We start from the raw sequence: 16,995 nt of genomic DNA, 5'->3' as shown, positions 1-16,995 counted from the left end.
GTGATGTAGCATTCAATCTGATAGAGACATATAGCCGCAGATTCTTTATCTTAGAATCCTCCACAGGCACCAGACTGACTACAGAATTTTTTCAGCAGTACCACTGTGCTTAGGTAGAGGGCAGCGAGTGACTCTGCAGCTATGTTGTGTCCCAGATGTGATGTCAACTGAGTCCACTTAAGCCCCCCTGATGCGCTGACGTCAGTTCCTTCTCTTCAATGCTAACACACGGATCCGCACTGCAGTTCCACCGACAGTTCTTGGTCTACTTGAATTTTTTTCATTGACGGAGCAGTGTGCCTTATTCCCTCTTCTTCAATGTCCTTGACGTTCAAGCCTTGTGAGTCCTGTGGATAACAAATGCCCACCATGGATACTCACCTGGCTTGCATGCAGTGTCTTGGTGAGCACTACAACGCTGACCAAAAGTGCGCAGAGAACGTCACATGAAGCACCTGGCAGCACAAATGTCACAGTCTTTGAGGTCTTCTCATCGTTCTCGCCCCCCTATGCATTACAGGGCCTTACAGGGTGTCCGTTCTAGTAGCCGTTTCCATGGGTGTCATTTTCCTTTGACATCCGGAGGTATTTCTCTGAGCCGGCAGTCAAAGTTGTGGTGCTTCCTGCCTTCGTCGCCTACCGCTACTCCCCACTCTTCTATTGTAGTGGCGAGACAAGAGACTGCCCCACGTCTCCCCACCTATCTTGGGGCTGTGGCATCTTTGACCCAGATGAGAAAATATTCTCAATCTCTTCTTTCTGTTCTTGGGTCGTCACCTCCATCTGGCCAATTGAAGAGCATGAGGTTGTACCTGTGACTCCCCTGGTGGGTTCTCGCTTGGCTTCAGGTTGGCCTCTTGTGTCTGACACTTCAGCAGGGCTGGTGCACAGCCTACTTTGGCACCTGCTTCTGGTCTGCGAACTCCAGTGTCAGTGTGAAGCTCTTTTTTGTTGACTTCTGTAGTGGTGCTGTTGAAGCCCATCGACATTTCTTCCGACATCAAGGCATCACTTTTTGGCATCGACCGGCTTTGGCCACAGTGTCAGATGTGGGGCCTATGAGCTGAACGTCGCAGATTTTTCCCCTCTGGTTAGCACAGTACCACCCCCTATACAATCTAGGTGGTCATTGACTTGGGTGACGACAGTGGCATAGAATATTCACCTGCCTCTTGACTCCTCCTGGGTTGGCTACCGAGGCAAGTTCCGGGCTGGCAGGAATGCTTAAACTACTTTTGGTTGCCCAGGATTTACACCTCCCTTTAATGGACTTGTCAACAATTGTTGTTCTACACCCTGCCCAATCTAATGTTGCACCTGTACCTGCTTATAGTGACTGCCTTTTCGATATCCTGTTGGGTGCTTAGACCAAACTTGAAACAGGGCTCCTTGTGGAACCCTATATCTCTCACAGGCATCACTCAGCTCTAAAGGATCACTCCTGTCTACTTAGCCATCCCTCTACTAAAAGCTTTGTGGTACAGGATCTGTTAGCCACGCAAAATATTGATTTTCTTTCCCCTATCCCTCAGGAAACGGAGGCCAGGAAATGTGAGTCTTGTGATAGGCATATTTTCTCTTCTTCTAGCGCTGATTTGCGATCTCTGAACACGTTGTGTACCTACCTGCTTCTCCCACTTCTTGTGGGACTCTGTGGAGTGCCTCTTGCCCTTCCTTCCAGAAGAAGCCCGAAATGCTCTTGTCACCCTGGTACAAGATGGGTAGTAAACTGCCATACTTAGCATCTGCTGTGTTATGGATAATACCGATTCTGATGGTCGGGATATGGCCTCTTCCATTTCTCTCTGACGGCGTGCATGGTTGGGTACTTTTAGTTTTTTTGAGGCTGTGCAAACTGCTTGATTGACATGCCTTTTTTAGGCATCTCCCTTTTTGGTGTGCATGCTGACCCAGCTTTTCAGGGACCATCACGGTGGTATAGAGCCTTAACTCTGTTGTTGTACTAGGATGGTCAGGGAAAGTTTGTTTCCTCTTGTTTTGACTCTTGTCCGCCTTGATAGGGTGAAGTACTCTCTCCCTTTCAGAGTTACACCCGATGTGGTGTTCCTGCTTTCTACAGGTACGTTTCTTCTCATTTTTGCTGACAGTGTCAGGTTTAGGTTCCAATCATATGGAATATATCTTGATTTGCGGTCTCATGGGAGTCTGTTTGTACAGCTATATTTTGCCGGTTGTTTTTCCTACCAAAAAACGTACTCTGTGCTGGGTATTCTGTTTATGTTGTGTGGATGCACAATAGCCTTGTTCCCCATTTTTGGGGACCCTATTTTGCATATCTTAGTGGCATTTTGTGAGCTATCTATGCACTTGGTATACCTTATAAGGACTAGTACCACAGGCAGGCACACTATTGGCCTGGTTTACTTGAGTTTCCGTCTTTGACCCTCTTCGCTGTGGACCTTCTCTTTGTTCTATTTTACTCTGTGGGACACATGGATTTATCTCCTACTCCTATTTTGTTACTATTGGTTTGGGCCTGTATTCCACGGCTCCACCACCCTAATGCATTTGTGGTATCAGCATCTTTTTGGTGTATTTTTCCAAATTGCACCTGGGCACTGCTTTCTTTTGTAGGCCCTTTTCTTCTTTATGGGGCTCCGACAGCTGTTTAACTTCAGCAGTCTGGTGTTCTTGAATGTTTTCTTACCCTTTTGGTATTCTGCCTCCCTACTTGGAGTACGGCCGCTGCTGTTGCCATCTGCGGGAGGAATACATATCTGCCATTGCAGCGTGGGGTAGCTGTTGTGTCCTCTGTTCTTTCAGTTCTCCTTACCTGGGACACCAGTCTCCTTGATTGTTTAGATCCTTGTCTGGTAACCATCTTTCACAATAGTCTGGGATTTCGTTTCTTTCCTGTATCTCCCCCCCTCCACTCCTGCCTTTTTAGCATTTCTATGGGAGTGGTTTCATTTAATCCACTTCTTTGGTGGGAGTATTTCATTACTTTTTCTTGGGGCATATGCTATCTCTCCTCAAGTTTCCATGAAGCATTGGTCAGTTTTTTACCTGTTTCTCATGCTTCCATAAGTTGGACAATGTGTGATTGTCATAATAAACTATCTGGTGCCCTTAGTTCTGCCAGCCCTTCGTTATCCCTGGCGGTCTTCTTCTTCTCTTTCATGATGGACTTTTCACAAGCTCTTTATTCTTTGCTTCTCCTGCTACTGCCTGCTGACATCTTTCCTCAGTTGGTGGCTTTGGTTCTGGACGGTTGCCCTTGTTTTCCTGTAGTAGGCAATGCCTTCCACTTCCTACTCTTATGAGGTACTGTGTTGTGGTTTCCAAGCTTTATCTTTCTGTCTCCATCTCAGTTAGAATCGTAACCTCTTTTTTATAATGGTAGGATGTAATTTATCTGTCCTTCCATGGTTGCCTCTTTTCTTGGAGTGTCCCTCATTCCTCCACTTCTAGTCCTCCCGCTCACTGGCGGAGGACGTGAATTACCTTCAGAGGATTGTGTATACTTTTGCTGTACCCTGTATTACTTGTGGGTCTACGGGAATTTCTATGAATTTATATGCATATTTATCCTTATATACATTTATCTTTGGATGTCTCTGCATGTATATACCGATCTATTGCATACATCTCTTGTAGATGTCTTTTACTTCAGGTATATATGTGTATGTGTGTGTTTTGCACATATGGTCTTTCTGGCCTTCTATACGGTGTGCTTCGCTGCATTTTACCTACACCTTTCTTGGTGGTCTGGTTCAATCTTCTTGTTTGAATTTGTCTGTTTTCTTCCTCCTCTTTATTGAGTATCTCTGTTACATTGTTACAGAAGATGCCTCATATGCATATCAAGGATCTCAGTAAAGGAGCAGTTTCTTTAATGGTTCTTGTTTTTCTAACGATGCACTTCAGCATTCATCGTTCTCTCTTTTTCTGTTCTCCATCGTTCTATAATTGAAGGTCCCTCTTTTCGAAATATGTTTCCCAGGATAGTTTCCTTGATGATCAGTGGCTGTTCTTATTCATTGTATGTGTTTGCTGTGGCTAAGCACGCTGTGTATGCTCCTTCCATTGGTTTGAACCTCAACTCTATGGACTATTATCCTTGGCCCCTTTGCATCTCCCGATCTTAGGTTGCGTCTCTCTTTGGGGATGTCTCTTTTACTCTGTCTATGGCATGTTTCTCACAGCATTGTAGCATCCTACTCACAATGAGCTTCCCATGGTCCTTCTTGGAAATTAGTCCTTCAGGGAGTATCTTTGCTTCACCTATCATTTTTCAGATAGTCTGGTCCCTTGTATTTTATGGGCCGACTTCTCCTATTTTGGGATTTCTGGTGAGGTTGGTACGTAGCCTTTCTTCCAAGGATGGTATTACTTGGGCATCTGTTTCTACGATATGGAATCTGCAGCTGGATTTCTCTATCATATGGACAAGTTACTTGCCTTCGGTAATGCCTTATCTGGTAGAGACAGGATCTAGCTTCATATTCCTTATTGACGCACCCATTCTTCCCACACTGCGAACTGAGGGCCCTGTGGTCTCCTAGATCCCCTCTTTGCATTCTATGCGTTCTTTCAATCTGTACTTGATGATGCAAGAGTTTCCCATTTTTGGCACACTGTTTCCTGAAACTGTTTCTCTAGGTGGCTCTGCGTTGTTGGCACAGAACTGGTGACAAAGAAACTGACGTTAACCAGTCAGGGGAGGGATTATATAGACCCCGTTGATATCACATTCAGGAGACAGCATCGCTGCAGAGTTGCTCAGCACCCTCTCCCGGGCCACAGAGGTACTGCTGAAAAAACATACAGATCCAGTCTGGCGCCATGGAAAAATTCGAAGATAAGGATTCTGAGGATAGATGCTGTCTCTACCAGATAAAGCATTACTGAAGGTAAGTAACTTGCCCGCCAGTCCTGTCAGCCTAAAGCACTTTGCATTATGGGACTTGTAGTGTCATTTTTCTCATGGGCATACTGGGCTAATGCTGCCCGGTTAGGCAGTCTTGAATAAAATCTCTCTACTAGACATTCACCTGCAGGTATTGGGGGCCAGGTTAGCATTTGCAAATGGTTTGAATCGCTAAATTGTGTCGTTTCTGAATGTGAAATAGCCTTTCAAGATGTATGAAAGGCTTTGGAAGTGGATTTTGGGTAATTGCAATTTTTTGAGATTACCTAAAATTGTGACTACAAATAGGGAATAAGAGTTTGCACTTGTCTAAGCACGTGGACCAAGCATCTTCAAAATGCTAACTTTGCATTTAGGAAATGCTATTACCATCGACTCTAAGTCAATGGTACCCAGGCTCAATTTTTGAAAATGCACAAAAAATGAATTTTCCTAAGTTTCATTTAACGCGCACATGGCCCTAGGGCATGTGTGCTCTTTAGATGTGCACCGTTGGTTTTTCGTGGGGGGTGCTTCAGTGGGGCTGTAGGCCCCCTGGCACCCTTGGTTTTACATTACCTAAATGCGATTACCAATTAAGTAATCACAAATTACAGCTAATGCAGAACCATTTGCACCAATGGGCCTTTAGGCAAATAGTAACAAATGGAGTTGTATTATCTAATAGAGATTACCTAGTAACCAAATTGCTATTTGGTAATTTTAAGAAATCGCTATGTTTTTTTTTATATTCTTTACATACATCACATTTTGCGATTCGGTAAAAATTACTATTTGGTAATCACAAAAGGCTATTTTGATACATGTGGCTGCAAATACTCCTGTTAACAATGTACCTTATGTTTGCTGCTAAGTGTATTCGATCAGTATAATCCATTTGTGTGTTGCTTTCTGATTGACCAAATATTTGTTTCTTTTCAAATTACAGAACCAGTTGTGGCAAAACAGAAAAAAGATGTCCCTCAAGCTAAGTCAGGTAATAGTTGCACACATACAATGACAAAGGTGTCTAACATTAATTAGTAATTATTGGTAATCCTCATCATGAAATGTATTTTTTGATTCAATGTTAATAGGAATTAGCAGTATTGTAAATATTGGTACTCATATAGTGCAACTCTAGCACTGAAGCAACACAGTGCTGTGTTTTATAAGCAATGTTTTTGGGAGGTGGTGATAAGTTGATCTACATGAAAGGTTTTACTAAGAATGTTGGTGCTGGACAGTGTTAATTGCACACCCACAGAGTTAACAATTCTGGGGGTCCTGTTACCTCCAAGGATGCAGAAATAACAGAGTTTCTTAGTTGAACCCTGAAAATCTCCCGAGTAATGAGGAATTATAGGGGAGTTCTCAAGCCTGATTTCCCCCAGTAATTCTCATTCTCGCCTTCAGTTTCCGTTAAACACTTTGACTGCTTGCAGCAACTTAAATCTCTGAAACATGAGATGTCCATAATGACTTTGTAGATCTCACATGTCCAGAAGATATTGGTTAGCAGGGTTACCAGCCCCACCAAGATTCCAATGTCTCTCATATTGCCTCTCATAATTTGAGCTGAAGTAGGGCAAAGAGTTAGATTACAATTCAACATTTTGAGGCAAAGGGGGACAGCGGACCACATTAGCGGGCACATGCATCATTGTCAATTGCATTTGCAAACGGTGCGAATCGCAATTTTCGGCCGTTTGCAAATGCAATTGACAAAATTGGGATGCATCATGTTTTTCGCAATTTTAGAAATCAAATCACGTTGCGATTTCTAAAATTGCGATTGCATTTAAGAAATCGCAATTTGAGATTTCTTAAATGCAATGCATGAACATTTTAAATTTGCGAATTCGCAAATAGGGAGAGGTAAATTACCATGAAGTTGACCTTAATGGTAATCTGCGAAAACTTTCAAAAATGCACAAAAGTGCATTTTTGAAAGTTTCATTTTACACACACACATGCCCTTGGGGCATGTGTGTGTGAAAAATGCACTTAAAGTTATATTTCAGGGATGCAGGGTGGGGTCCTTTGGACCCCCCCCTGCACCCTTAAAATTGCATTTTCAATTTGCGATTTGCAAATTGCAAATCGCAAATTGAAAATGACTTCCCATTCATTCCTATGGGCCTCTAGGCCCATAGGAATCAATGGGAAGGGATTCCTTAATTGCGATTCGCAAATTGTGAATCGCAATTAAGGAAATTTAGGAAATCGCAAAAAAAATTGCGATTTCTTGGTGCATAGCCGTTTGCGATTTCTTAATTGCGATTCCTTAATTTTCGCAATTAAGAAATCGCAAACGGCAACGATGATGCATGTGGCCGTTAGAGCATGATGACTAGCTAGCCAATCATAGAGATCAATTCACCAAAACGTCAGGTGTAGCAAACGTTGCATCACATGCCATATGACCCCTGCCTGATATCACAGAAAGTGACATTACACAAACGTTGACATGGTGACTGTAGGAAAGTGGGTTTCCGTTGCAGTAACCCCCCACTTTTTGCCTGATAACTGATGTACTTTTCCTTGGTGTGCCCTGGGTCCCTGCCAATCAGGTGCCCAGGGCCTGTGTTCTTCCCCAAAAACTAACCCAATTGGCATCTCTGGCCACATGCCAGCCCCTGGTAAATGGTAGCCTAGGTGCCCACAGCACTGTGACCAGAGAAGACCCCTAAGTGTTGCAGCACTTATTGTGCCACCCTTAGGGGCCCTGTACCCTGACACACACACCTTGCCTTTGTAGGCTTAGTGTCTTGGTGTAGAACAAACCACAGAGTCGACATGGCACACATCCCTGTGTGCCATGCCCACAACACACTGCCCTGGCATACCTCAGTCACCCCTCTAGCTGGGTGCCGTATGCCAGTGGTGTGGGTACAGGGGCATGAATGGACCCTGCAGTACCCAGGTCCATTCCTGGGCACTGTAAGTGCAGTGCTGCCATTAGGAGTATATGGTCCTGGGAGGTCATCAACACAAACTCCACAGCACCATAATGGCTACACTGAAGACTGAGTAGTTTGGTATCAAACTTCTCAGCACATTAAACCCACACTGATGCCAGTGTGGGATTTAATGTAAAGTGCAAGCCAGAGGGCAACTTAGAGTTGCCCCCTGAAACTAACCTACAACCTGTGTCCTGACTGAGATGCTGCCTAGGCTGCCACCCAGCAGACATGTTGCTGGACCTCTGGGTAGAGAGCCCTACGCTCTCTTGGGCCTACAAAAATGCACATCCTGGGACGAGGTGCTAGGTCTCCTTCCCCAGGATGGGCAGGGGGAGCTTCTAAGGCATGCTGCCTTTGTGAGCTTCCCCAGGCCACTTGCTGGTCTCAGCAACTGGCCCCCACCGGTTCTGACCCCCACTCTGGCGGGAAGACAGGCAGGAAAAAAAAATAAGGAAAGGGGGTTTGCCAGTCTCTGCCAATCCCACCCCTCAGGTGGGGGAGGCGAGGTAAAGCACAACTCCGGGCTCTCGCCATCTTGAGGATGGGGAGTCCTACCCAATCAGAGACAGGCTCCTGCCCCCCTCCCACATGAGAGGAGCAGGATAGGGGGTGTACTCACCCCAGGACAGGGACCCATTGGTCTTTGCCTTGCCCTACCTGTAACACCCCTAAGTTTAGTATTTAGGGGCACCCTGAACCTTCCTTCCTCAGATCCCGATTTTGAAACAAGAAGAAGAACAAGAAGAAAGAAGAACTGCCATGCAGCTGCTAACAAGAGGATGACACCAACTGACTTGGCCCCAGCCCTACCGGCCTGTTGATCCTTGAACCTGCTCCTGCTAAATCCAGGCGTCTCCTGTGGTCAGCAACCTCGAAAACCTCGGAGGACCTGACTGCCTTGCTCATCTAAAGACTGGGACTCCCATGAGCAGTGGTTCGGCTCAAACAGCAACAACTCCAGGTGCCAGCCAGGAACCGCGAATCGAGCACACTCTGCACCCGCCGAGCCCGCCTGTGCCTGAGTGAACAAAGACCACGAGGATGTCCCCCTGGCGATTGTGACCAGGAATCCAGTGCCCAAGGACCCTCCTCGACGCTCTTACGACGCCTGCAACCTCACAACAAGGGACACCTCCAACCACGACCAGAGGGTAAGATTTCCTGACACCCAAAGACACTCGTGCACCTGGCACCCCACGGCCCCCTGTGTCCAACTCCTGGGTGGCTACCTAACCTACAGCTTCTCAACTTACCTCTCGAAGTGGTGGTCCCACCTGAAGAATCTCCGACCCCGCCTGCAGCCTTTGTTCAACATCCAGCTTTCCCATTGAAATACATTGGGTGCCCAACGCCCCAAAAGCACCCTGTACCCAGCCACTGGGAGTGCAGCACCTATCCTATCCTACTTCCCCACTTGCCCTGTATAAATGACCAGGAGCTCAGCTCCCACAGCCACGTGGCTACCTGCTAGAAGTCACCAACCAAAGGCCCCCTATCCTGCATAGGAACCTGATAATCTTTAACTGCTCCTGAGGCGGAAGCCGGGAGACCTCTTGCCACATATTTTAAAATTGTATACATTGAAATGTGTTTTTAAGTAGGCACGTTCTCCCCTGAGTACTGCACCTGGAATTTGACTCACTCTAACCCAAACAGCGGATCCTAGCGCTGTCACAGGGCTCTGTGTACTTTAGCCGCCATTACCGGGCATTCAGGGACACGCCCGCTACCGTGAGGCCACGCCCCCGCCAGCAGTATAAACACAGCGCGCTGACTACAAGCGCGAACCTGATAATATTTACCTGCTCCTGAGGCGGAAGCCGGGAGACCTCTTGCCACATATTTTAAAATTGTATAAATTGTAATGTGTTTTTAAGTAGGCACATTCTCCCCTGAGCACTGCACCTGGAATTTGACTCACTCGAACCCGAACAGCGGATCCTAGCGCTGTCACAGGGCTCCGTGTACTTTAGCCGCCATTACCGGGCATTCAGGGACACGCCCACTACCGTGAGGCCACGCCCCCCACCAGCAGTATAAACAGAGCGCGCTGACTACAAGCGCGAACCTGATAATCTTTACCTGCTCCTGAGGCGGAAGCCGGGAGACCTCTTGCCACATATTTTAAAATTGTATAAATTGTAATGTGTTTTTAAGTAGGCACGTTCTCCCCTGAGCACTGCACCTGGAATTTGACTCACTCGAACCCGAACAGCGGATCCTAGCGCTGTCACAGGGCTCCGTGTACTTTAGCCACCATTACCGGGCATTCAGGGACACGCCCACTACCGTGAGGCCATGCCCCCCTGCCAGCAGTATAAACAGAGCGCGCTGACTACAAGCGCAAACCTGATAATCTTTACCTGCTCCTGAGGCGGAAGCCGGGAGACCTCTTGCCACATATTTTAAAATTGTATAAATCGTAATGTGTTTTTAAGTAGGCACGTTCTCCCCTGAGCACTGCACCTGGAATTTGACTCACTCGAACCCGAACAGCGGATCCTAGCGCTGTCACAGGGCTCCGTGTACTTTAGCCGCCATTACCGGGCATTCAGGACACGCCCACTACTGTGAGGCCACGCCCCCCGCCAGCAGTATAAACAGAGCGCGCTGACTACAAGCGCAAACCTGATAATCTTTACGTGCTCCTGAGGCGGAAGCCGGGAGACCTCTTGCCACATATTTTAAAATTTTATAAATTGTAATGTGTTTTTAAGTAGGCACGTTCTCCCCTGAGTACTGCACCTGGAATTTGACTCACTCGAACCCGAACAGTGGATCCTAGCGCTGTCACAGGGCTCCGTGTACTTTAGCCGCCATTACCGGGCATTCAGGGACACGCCCACTACCGTGAGGCCACGCCCCCCGCCAGCAGTATAAACAGAGCGCGCTGACTACAAGCGCGAACCTGATAATCTTTACCTGCTCCTGAGGCGGAAGCCGGGAGACCTCTTGCCACATATTTTAAAATTGTATAAATTGTAATGTGTTTTTAAGTAGGCACGTTCTCCCCTGAGCACTGCACCTGGAATTTGACTCACTCGAACCCGAACAGCGGATCCTAGCACTGTCATAGGGCTCCGTGTACTTTAGCCGCCATTACCGGGCATTCAGGGACACGCCCACTACCGTGAGGCCACGCCCCCCGCCAGCAGTTCACTCTACAAATCATGTGCATTCCCAGGACGCGCAGCGGACGAGCGCAGCGGGCGCGACGATGGCGCGCCAAAGGCGCGCCTAAGGCAAGCCCGTCTGCGCCCGTCCCTGCCAGTACTAGCCAGGAGCCAGGCACGGGGACTGGGATGAGGACACCATACTCAAGGGATGCCTTACTCCACCTTAACTGGCCTGTTCCACCGCCATGCTCCCAGGTACTGAAAGGAGATTCTTGTTTTACCCACTGCCCCCACTGCTCCTTTAAATGCACCCCTTCTACTAACATGGACCCTACCCAGACGACCATTAATATGGCTCTGATCAATTGCAGGTCACTGCCCAAACATGCCCTTGAAATGCATTTGCTTATTGAGGAACACCACTTAGAAATTCTGTTTCTCACAGAAACATGGCTTGCGCCTGATTCAGACGCCGACATAGTTCAGGCCCTTCCCCACGGATTCTGTATTCAACATCTAAACCGTCCCAAGGGCAGGGGAGGAGGAATTGCTGTCATTTTTAAGGAATCACTCTCGTGTAGATTCCTTGACAGCCCCCTGTCGGACTGTGAAAACGTCTATTTCACTATTAAAATCTTCCCTCGCATCTTCCTTTCTGGATTCCTTATTTACCGTCCTCCTGGAGCCATGGGGCAATTCCATGAATCACTTCTGGAATGCTTCTTGGCCACAACCAGTTTACGGCCAAATTTCTGCATCTTAGGGGACCTCAATGTCCATTTGGAAGATAGTAATGACAAACTAGCTACAGAACTGATCCTAGATCTGGCAGTTCATCAACTGCACTTACAGAACACCCTCCCCACACACAATCGTAGTCACTTGCTCGATCCCATCTTTTGCAACTTCCCTGACCTTGTGGTGGGATCGCCAATCCCTGTGCCATGGTCTGACCACCTGCTCATCCCCTTTAGCTGGCGTATTCAGTCCACTCCGCCTCCCACCCAAGCACCTGGTAGGCCATCCCGCCCTTGGGCGAAACTAGATTATGATAAGTGGAATCAAGCTCTTGAGGACAACAGACCACATCTCAGCTCAAACCCTTATTTAGCAGACATGGAGTTCTCATCCTGGGTTACTAATTCTTTAGATACAGTCCCCCCCAAAAAACCCCATCGGAAACCGAGGAATAAAGCCACATCTCCATGGTTTACCTAGGAGGTACGCCTCTTAAAGAAAATCGGAAAGAGTATGGAGGAAAGACTTCGATCTTAACAGTAAAAGTAATTATAGGCTGACTATCCTCAATTACAAAAAGGCTCTAAAAAATGCGCAAATTTCCTTTTTCACGGAAAAAATCAGCGAGGCAGCCTGTTCGTCTAGAGAAACGTTCCTAATTGCGAAAAAACTTTTAAAGACTCCAATACCCTCAGCTACACACAACCTCTCGAACGAGCATTGTAACGAATTAGCCACATTTTTTTATTTTAAAATACAAAACATTCTTCAACACCTCCCCCCTCTTCTACCTGTGGACCCCCCTCTCTCTTATTCTTTACAGTGCCAGAACAGGGATACAGATTTAAGCAGGTTTTCCCCAATCAGTGAGGAAACCCTAGGACCCATTCTCCAATCCCTCAAAAGCGGTTGCTCCCTTTATCTTAGCACCAATGGTCAACCTAATAAACGCTTCCATTGAAAATGGAATGGTTCCCACAAGCTGGAAGAAGGCGGTGGTGAAAGCCCTTATCAAAAAACCCAACCTTGACCCGGGCAACCTAGCTAACTTCAGGCCGATCTCCCTCCTCCCTGGCATTAGCAAGATGGCTGAAAAATACATCAACTCCCAGCTATTTAATTATTTGGAGTCCAACGATCTGCTTAAAACATCACAAACCGGCTTCCGACCGGGCCAGGGCACAGAAACAGCGATGGTGGCGGTTGTCGAAGAAGCTAGGAAGATCATTGATGCAGGAGGATCAGTGGCAGTGATCCTCCTGGATCTCAGCGCAGCATTCGACACCGTCAACCATAGCATCCTGGCTCAGCGACTGGAAAACCTTTGCATTTCTGGGTCTGCCCTTTCCTGGCTCAAATCTTATCTCCACAACCGTTCCTTCCAGGTGGCGGAGGGTGACTTCAACTCCAGGGAAACTCCTATACGTTGCGGAGTGCCTCAGGGCTCTTCATTGAGCCCAACGCTCTTCAACGTGTATATGTCACCACTGGAAAAAATTGTCGTCCCGTATGGTATCAAACTTCTGACCTACGCGGACGACACTCAGCTGGTTGTCTCCCTCAGCCAGTCAGATAACCCCACCATTGATCTGCATTCCTGCCTGGGGGACATAGTCAGTTGGATGAGCGCCTCCTATTTAAAGCTCAATGGGGACAAAACTGAGCTGATGGTATTGGGTAATCAGTCCCATTTCCGTCCGGAGTCTCTATGGCCCCCAAGCATGGGCCCCCCCCCAATCCCCAAAACTGACATCAAAAGTTTGGGGATCTGGCTGGATCATAATCTAACCCTCAACACCCAGGCCAGAAAAACAGCGGGAACATGCTTTGGTCTATTACGCTCCACCCGTAAGATCCTCCCCTTGCTTCCTTTTCAGTCAAAAAAACTACTTCTACAGGGTCTTATATTGTCGAGACTTGATTACGGCAATGCCTTATACCTCGGTTCACCAAAAAAAGTAATTGCCAGGTTACAGGTGGTGCAAAACGCGGCCGCCCGGATTCTCACGGGCACAAAAAATCGTTGCTCTGCCAAACCAGCGATCAGAGCAGTCCATTGACTTCCGGTGGAGCAAAGGGTGCAGTTTAAAGCCATGTGCTTAACTCACAGAATCCTCCACGGAAACGCCCCTCCCGTCCTTAAAGATCTCGTGATGCCTTATATCACAAACAGAACCCTCCGATCCTCTAATGTCCACCTCACTCAAATACCTAGGATTAAGAAAACACGCTCCGGTGGCTGGCGGTTCTCTTATCAAGCGTCCAAGATGTGGAATGCTCTCCCACCGGACCTTCGTGCCCAACCTAACCTTCTGTCCTTTCGCAAATCCTTGAAGACGTGGCTGTTCCCTTGACCTTCTCCTTGTTTCCGCCTGCCCTGACTATATGGATTTTCAGTCAGCGCTGGGACGCTCTTGGGCAGCCATGCGCTTTAAAAGTCTCATTCCATTTCATTCCATTCCAGGATAACATTGGGCCTACTCACTCTGCACCCGGCTGCCCCTGTGCTGCTGAGGGTGTAACGACTGTACCTACCTGACCCTGGGAGACCCCTGAGTCTACCTCCAGAACCGTAACTCTGCCAGTCGAGTACTTATCCAAAGACTGATAACTTGGTTTTCTCCATAGGGTAACATTGGCTGGTTTCACTCAGAATTTCTTCTAAGTGTCGAATTTTGCAACTTTAAAAAATTCCTTAAAAATCGTCCAAACATCGAAAACGAAATTGCTCACCTGTGATCAGGAGAGATCCCAGTGCTGGATCTTTGAGCCCTGCACTAAACCTAAAAAGTAATTATAACCGTAATTTACTGTTAACCCAATTTTCCTCCCTAGGAATACATTGCCTGGTTTTTTCCAGAATTTCCTCTGTCGATTTTCAAAACTTACAAATATTCCTTAAAAATCACCTGTGTAATAAAAACGATTTCTTTCATCTGTTTACAGGAAATGCACCAGGGCTGAATCCAGGATCCAGCCCTGAGTAAGAAAAACATGCGTAAAGGGATTTTATTGCATTTACTTAATACTTCCTATTGAGCTCAATGTTATTTTGTGTTTAACTTGTGTTCCATATTGCAACAACTGCATCTATTGCATCTAACAGTCTATTGCTATTTGAAAATATTCAATTGCAACATCTCATTCTGAGAAAGTATTTATGAAACCTAATTGTGGTTCTAAAATAAACACCAAAACAATTGGCCTAGAGTTCAGTTCTTGAGTGTGTGAGACCATTTGCTGACTGAGTGTGTACAACAAATGCTTTACATTGTCCTCTGATACTGCCTTACTGTTTGACCAAGCTACCACTTTAGAGAGGAAGGTTATATCTAACTTTAGGCTCTGCCATACCTCTGGGGGCTGTGGACTCTGTGTACACTGAACCTTACTTTGGTGCAGTATACAGAGCCACTTTCTTACAGTGACATCACAGGAAGTGACATCATGTGACCTTTAAACCCCGTGTTATAAAAGGAAGTTACACTGCATGACTTTTGTCTTGGTGCTATCAGATGAAGTGATGCATTTACCTTTTGGTTACTTGCATCAAACACAGAGGCTGGAAAATCTCTACAGATACAAAAGAAGTACTCTATAAACATCAGTATTGTAAGACTGGGAAAAAACATATCTTTCTAACCTGTATATTGCAGCTTGTATGCAGCTCTTAGATGGCTCTTTATAGCTCACTATGCCTCATTGTGAATGTAATTTATGAACTACACAGTAACAACCAATTCTCTGTGATAAAAGCAGCAACCCAATGAGCTATCCCGTAAAATATGGTTATTTGATATGCATGGTACACATTCTTTCCAGCAGGCATACAACCCTCTGCGCTACATTAGATAAGTAAAAACCACAACTAAACAAAACTCCCATCAATCACCAGCAGGTACATTAATGAATCCCCAGAGTTAACTTGACACTTTTATTGCTGCCCAAAAACTGCTGAGTACACAATGAACTTTGCAGTGCATTTAAAACTGCTGCACTGCTACAAAACCGGCCCTCTCTGACATAATCTGCCACCTACCCTTCCAGCCTCCAGGTAAAACTCCATCCCATTGCCGATGTCCGGTACGGCCATTACAGCATAGATGGTGTAAAAAGCAGACAATGTCTTGTTGGCCATTCCATCAGCACTAGACATCAAAAATGATTTAATAAATTAGATCCAAACAAAGACACAATGATAGCCCCTCCCTGGAGAAGAAGCGTTGGCAGCTCCTATTTAATACATTTAAATACATTTAACCCCTTGAATGCTCATGACGAGCAGAGCTCGTCATGAGCCACAGCACTCCAGTGCTCATGACGAGCTCAGTTCGTCATGAGCCATGGAACGTTTGCATGCGGGGATAATTCCCCTGCTGTGCTGAGCGTTCCACGGGAACGGGTGTGGCCGTGACGAGCTGAGCTCGTCATGAGCACAGGAGCGCCGTTCCTCATGACGAGCTCAGCTCGTCATGAGCATGTGAGCGCTGTGCGCGCCCCCCCCCCCCCCCCCCCCCCCAGCACAGCGGGGGAATATCCCCCGAAGCGAAGGGGTTAAAGACCTACTCCTGACCAAGTCTAAAGCATTTAGGGCTGTCCAGAACTACAAAGTCTGCGAATCTGTTCCACCACCGATTAATGAATGTATACAAGGCCTTGGCATTCACTCATTCATCTATTCTTAAATTCATTTGTGTGTTTATTCGCTATCCAGATAGCAGCACCCTCCAGCCTCTACTGGATGATTCTGCACAGATAATTATGGAATAACCAGGGCTCCAATGACGTGTGTCTCCGGAAGTAGTTAGACTGCTAGGATTCGGTTCTATTCCAGACATGGTTGGGGATGGGGAGGGGGGGGGGGGGAGAGGCTGAACCATGTAGAAGTTGTTTTATTATCCTGCCCTTGCAACAGACACCAAGTGCAGTGACTCCCGCCAGCACCAAGCTGGTTTATGGTCATTTTCCTCTCAGTGATTTTGTAATGGTTCTTTTATTTACAAGGTCATATATCCTTAAAAGTCTTTCTTTAAAGAGAATCACACGAACTATGTTATCACCTGGATTAGCTCTGGACAGTAGAGCTTTCTTTCTATGCTTGGAAAATCATGTTAGCCAGTTGCTTTGAGAATGACAAATTAGGCCACAGTCAGTGCTGGATGAATCTAAGATCCACCACCTCGGGGATTTTAAAACGCACTCCCAGCATTGGAGTGAGGGGAGTGCCCGTGGGCAGACTTTCCAGGCCCCTGGGACTAGAAGTGTGAGCAGTTATCTTACCTCTGCATTTGATACATTTCGGCTA

At 46.7% G+C, this 16,995-nt stretch overlaps 1 protein-coding gene across 50 annotated transcripts in view; it reads left to right on the top strand.

Moving 5' to 3' along the window:
• Positions 1–16,995, top strand: part of LOC147708230 (uncharacterized) — a 2,035,583-nt gene that overhangs the window by 1,366,320 nt on the left and 652,268 nt on the right. For all 50 annotated transcript variants that reach the window (XM_086926979.1, XM_086926974.1, XM_086926953.1 and 47 more), the window contains one exon: positions 5,820–5,867. In XM_086926979.1, coding sequence (XP_086783105.1) covers positions 5,820–5,867 — 48 coding nt within the window. The remainder of the gene's footprint in view (positions 1–5,819; positions 5,868–16,995) is intronic.

Source organism: Lissotriton vulgaris, chromosome 6, assembly GCF_964263255.1.
Source record: "Lissotriton vulgaris chromosome 6, aLisVul1.2, whole genome shotgun sequence".
Lineage (NCBI taxonomy): Eukaryota > Metazoa > Chordata > Amphibia > Caudata > Salamandridae > Lissotriton > Lissotriton vulgaris.
Note: the sequence above shows the minus strand (reverse complement) of the source record. Positions and strands in the feature narration are given on the sequence as shown.